This window comes from Plasmodium reichenowi, chromosome 2, assembly GCF_001601855.1.
Source record: "Plasmodium reichenowi strain SY57 chromosome 2, whole genome shotgun sequence".
Taxonomy (NCBI): domain Eukaryota; phylum Apicomplexa; class Aconoidasida; order Haemosporida; family Plasmodiidae; genus Plasmodium; species Plasmodium reichenowi.
Window position 1 is genome coordinate 59,361 of NC_033647.1, and position 4,298 is coordinate 63,658.

General features: G+C 20.4%; 1 protein-coding gene across 1 annotated transcript in view; it reads right to left on the minus strand.

The window, feature by feature from the left end:
• Positions 1–3,423, minus strand: part of PRSY57_0202200 (protein kinase, putative) — a gene marked incomplete at both ends in the record, with an annotated part of 7,758 nt that extends 4,335 nt beyond the window's left edge. The window contains one exon of the mRNA XM_012905459.2: positions 1–3,423. This exon is cut by the window's left edge and continues 4,335 nt beyond it. Coding sequence (XP_012760913.2) covers positions 1–3,423 — 3,423 coding nt within the window.
• Between the last annotated feature and the right edge of the window lie 875 nt (positions 3,424–4,298).

The window sequence follows — 4,298 nt, forward strand, 5'->3', positions numbered from 1 at the left end:
CTCCTTCTCCATCTCTTTCTCCATCTCCTTCTCCATCTCCTTCTCCATCTCCTTCTCCATCTCCTTCTCCATCTCTTTCTCCATCTCCTTCTCCATCTTCTTCTCCTTCTCCATCTCCTTCTCCATCTCTTTCTCCATATCCTTCCTACTGTTATTATCTTTTCTATCCAGTATAATATTATTAATAACACCATTCATCGTTTCAATAATCGCCTCATTATTCATATCCATTATATTGTTCATATCATTTTTTTTTTGGTCTTCATACAACGTATAGTAACTCAACACTTCTTCATATTTATAGTCATCAAAATTTCTAATACATTTACTATTATATTTATTTTTTTCTTCCCTTGATATATATTCATCATGTTTCGTTATTTCGTCTTCTTTTATTTTTATATTCCCTTTGTCATATATTTTATCTTGATTATTCATTGTGCCCATCTGACAATGTAACCTTCCAACACAATTAAACATATTCTCATTCTTTTTTTTATTTAATATCACACTTGAATTTTTTTCACTTTCTTCTCTTGATATATTATTTTCTATTATAACAGGACAAGAAATGTTTAAAGATTTATTTTTGTCACAAGGGGATAATATATCGTCCATCTTACTCATCTTTTCATTTATCATTTCATTTTTATATGTTACTCTTTCCATATGATTAGAAATATTATCTATATATTTTTTTTCCTTAAGAGACACCTTAAATATTTCATCCATACTATACAATTTATAATTTCTAATTTTTTTATTACTCAATTCATATATTTTATTTGTTCTATGTATATTTATATATTCTTCACTATTATATTTTTTATTATGCGTATCTACAATGGGATCCTTGTTCGAAGATAAATTATTATAAAGATTGCTTTTTCTTTTTACATAATTAAATATATCCATACTCTTAATATTATTAGAATTGTTTTTCTCCTTATCTGATTCATAAGGTGTAATATTATCATTTATAATATCACATGAAAAAGATAATTTTTTTTTTTTCTTTTTTTTTTTATTATTACTATCATTATTTCCATTATAACATTCTTTCAACATACTGTTCTTTCCATCTATTTTATAAATAGAATCTCTTATTCCTAACATATTTAAATTTTTATTTACTCCATTTTGTAATGTATATGTTGTTATATTATGGTTTATTAAATAAGAACTAAATGTATTCTTATCATTTATTTCTTTTTTTTTTTTAAGTAGAACAATCTTTTCCTTATCCTGCACATGATGAAAAGATTTCCCATATGTATATATTATATTATTTTCTTTTGGTATGTGCCTTATGGAATTATTTTTTAAAGCAAAAAAAGCTCCTTTCTTATTTATGCTTGAATGTGAAGAAATATCATCTGATGTATTATTAAAAGAAGAAACACATTTAATATGTTCATTCCTTTTTTCAAAAGGATCTTTTTGTCTTTCTTTAAAAACACAAGTACCTTTTTTTGATGGTAAAATTTTCTCTTTGAAAAATAAAAAATTCTCTTTAAACGAATCCTTTCTTTCTTTATAATGAATATTATAAGATGATACTTTTTTATTAATGATCACGTGATTTTTTTTACTATTATTATTACTATTATTGTTACTATTATTATTATTATTGTTACTATTATTATTATTATTGTTACTATTATTATTATTATTGTTACTATTATTATTATTATTATTATTATTGTTACTATTATTATTATTATTATTATTACTTTTCCTCTTTTTATAAAAAAAAACATTGTTATTAATTAACGAGATATTCTTATATGGTGGATTTGAATTTAAACGACAATACATATTATTCGATAAATGTAGACCATTATCTAATACCTTTCCTATATTATTATATAATAAATTTATATTACAAGTGCTATAATAATGTTTCTGTTTTAATTTATTAGAATACATATTAGTATATATCTTATTATCATGTATATACACATTTTTTTTATTATTATACATATCATATATATCCTCAGAGTTTTTAAACTTGTCTCCTACCTTATTTAAGAAAAATATAGGAATGAACGTATTACTGTTTTTATTATTTGTATATAATACTTTTTCACTCTTTGAATAATTTTTATTATTGTATAACATTTTAGACTTTATATCATTCTGACTAAAAAAACTTTTTTTTTTTTTGCATATCTCCTTATTAATTTCATCATGCCCATTTTTAAGTAGTATATCTATTGGTAATACATTAAGAGAATTCCAAATCATTTTTTTTTGTTTTTTTTCTTCTACTAAATTTGAATTATACATGATATTTTTCTCTTCCTTCTTTTCATCCTTATGACAACTTTCCTTGTTACTTATTATATTTATATTTTCTTTATCATGTAAAATAGGTATATCATTTTTATTTACATTAATAATATCATCAAAATAAGAAAGGGAATTAATTTTTGAACTTGATTTTGTAACTTCATCTTTACTTAATGTGTTATTATTACATATGCGATAATAACGACATGTTGAATTAATAACATTTTCATTTGTATAATTAATATCATAAATATTGCTATTATTTGTATGTATATCATCAAAATAATTATCCATATTAATATTATAATTCTTATGAAGTACAGTTAAAGAATTACATACATTGACCGCACTTTTAATATCGTGAGAAAAAACGTTTCCATTATATAACTTATTATGACATTTATATAATATATGATCCTTCCTCCTAGAAATATTATTTACTTTTTTTTTTTTAATTAATTTTTTTCCTTTATTTATTTTACATGTCTTATTTGTTGATAAAATATATTTATTATTTATATAATCATTTATTAAAACATACTTATTATTTTGTTTATTTATATTTTCTTTTATTTTATCATTATAATAATGCTGTACATTTGAATTGTTCATAATATCATTATTATTACAATTTATATATATATCACTATTTGATGTATTATGTTGATGGATTAATATTTCATCAACGTCAAAAATTATATTTTGATCATCCCCTTTTATATTTTGATCATCCACTTTTATATTTTTATCATCCCCCGTTATATTTTTATCATCCACTTTTATATTTTTATCATCCCCTGTTATATTTTTAACATCCCCTGTTATATTTTTATCATCCCCTGTTATATTTTTATCATCCAATATTATATTTCCATCTTTTAAATTAATTTCCTCTTTACATTTAAAATAGAACAATGAATTTTGCTTAACTTGTTCATTTATATTATATTTATAATCACATTGTATATCCCTCAGAATATTATGACCACATTTTATATCAAGTCCTTTTTCTTTCTCTTGTGATATAATATCTTTGTTCGTAAATTTATCCTGACCAGTACTTTTATTCTTCGATTTCTTTTTTTTCCTTTTTTTATAACCTGATCGATTTTCTAATTCGATTGAAAACATTTTAAAAAGATCATTAAAAAAAAAAAAAAGAACAAACAAACAAACAAACAAACAAAAAAAATTAAAACCTCTCAATTTATAACAAAAGGAAGGAAATTCTATAAAAAAAAAATATATATATATATATACACATACATATATATATACATATATATATATATATTCTTATATTTACATGGGAGCTTAATTTATGAGGTAAAAATTAGTAATAAGTTTAACAAATCAACAAAATGAAAAATAAATAAAAAGGCATCACATAAAAATGTATATATATATATATATATATATATATGTATATATGTATATGTGTACACATATTCTTAACTCACGCAACCAATTACCCAAAAAAAAAAAAAAAAAAAAAAAAAAAAAAATTAAAAAATATTTTTCTACTATATATATAAAAAGGTAACATCCTATATTTTCTTATTTTTTATTTTTTTCCTTTATTTTATTTTCATGGATGGAAAAAAATAAAATAAAATAAAAGTAATATAAAAATAACATCTATTTATTTGTAACTGTATTTTACATTTTCCTTTTCTACATAAAACGCCCAATTTTTTCTTTTATCAAATTTATATTCGTGTGCAAAATTAAACGGAAAAAAAAAAAATATGTATATAAATGTAAATATATACATATATATAATACATAAATATTGTGCATGTTTACAACAAGGGAAAAAAAATATATATATATTTTTACACAATAAATAATCATAATAAAATTACCACTCCTTTATTCAACAATTTTTTTTTTTTGTATAGTATTTTATATGTTCATTCTTTTTACATATATAAATGTTTATACACATAAAAAGTTCTATATTTTGAATAATAATATAATAATAATAAAAAAAAAAAAAAAAAAAA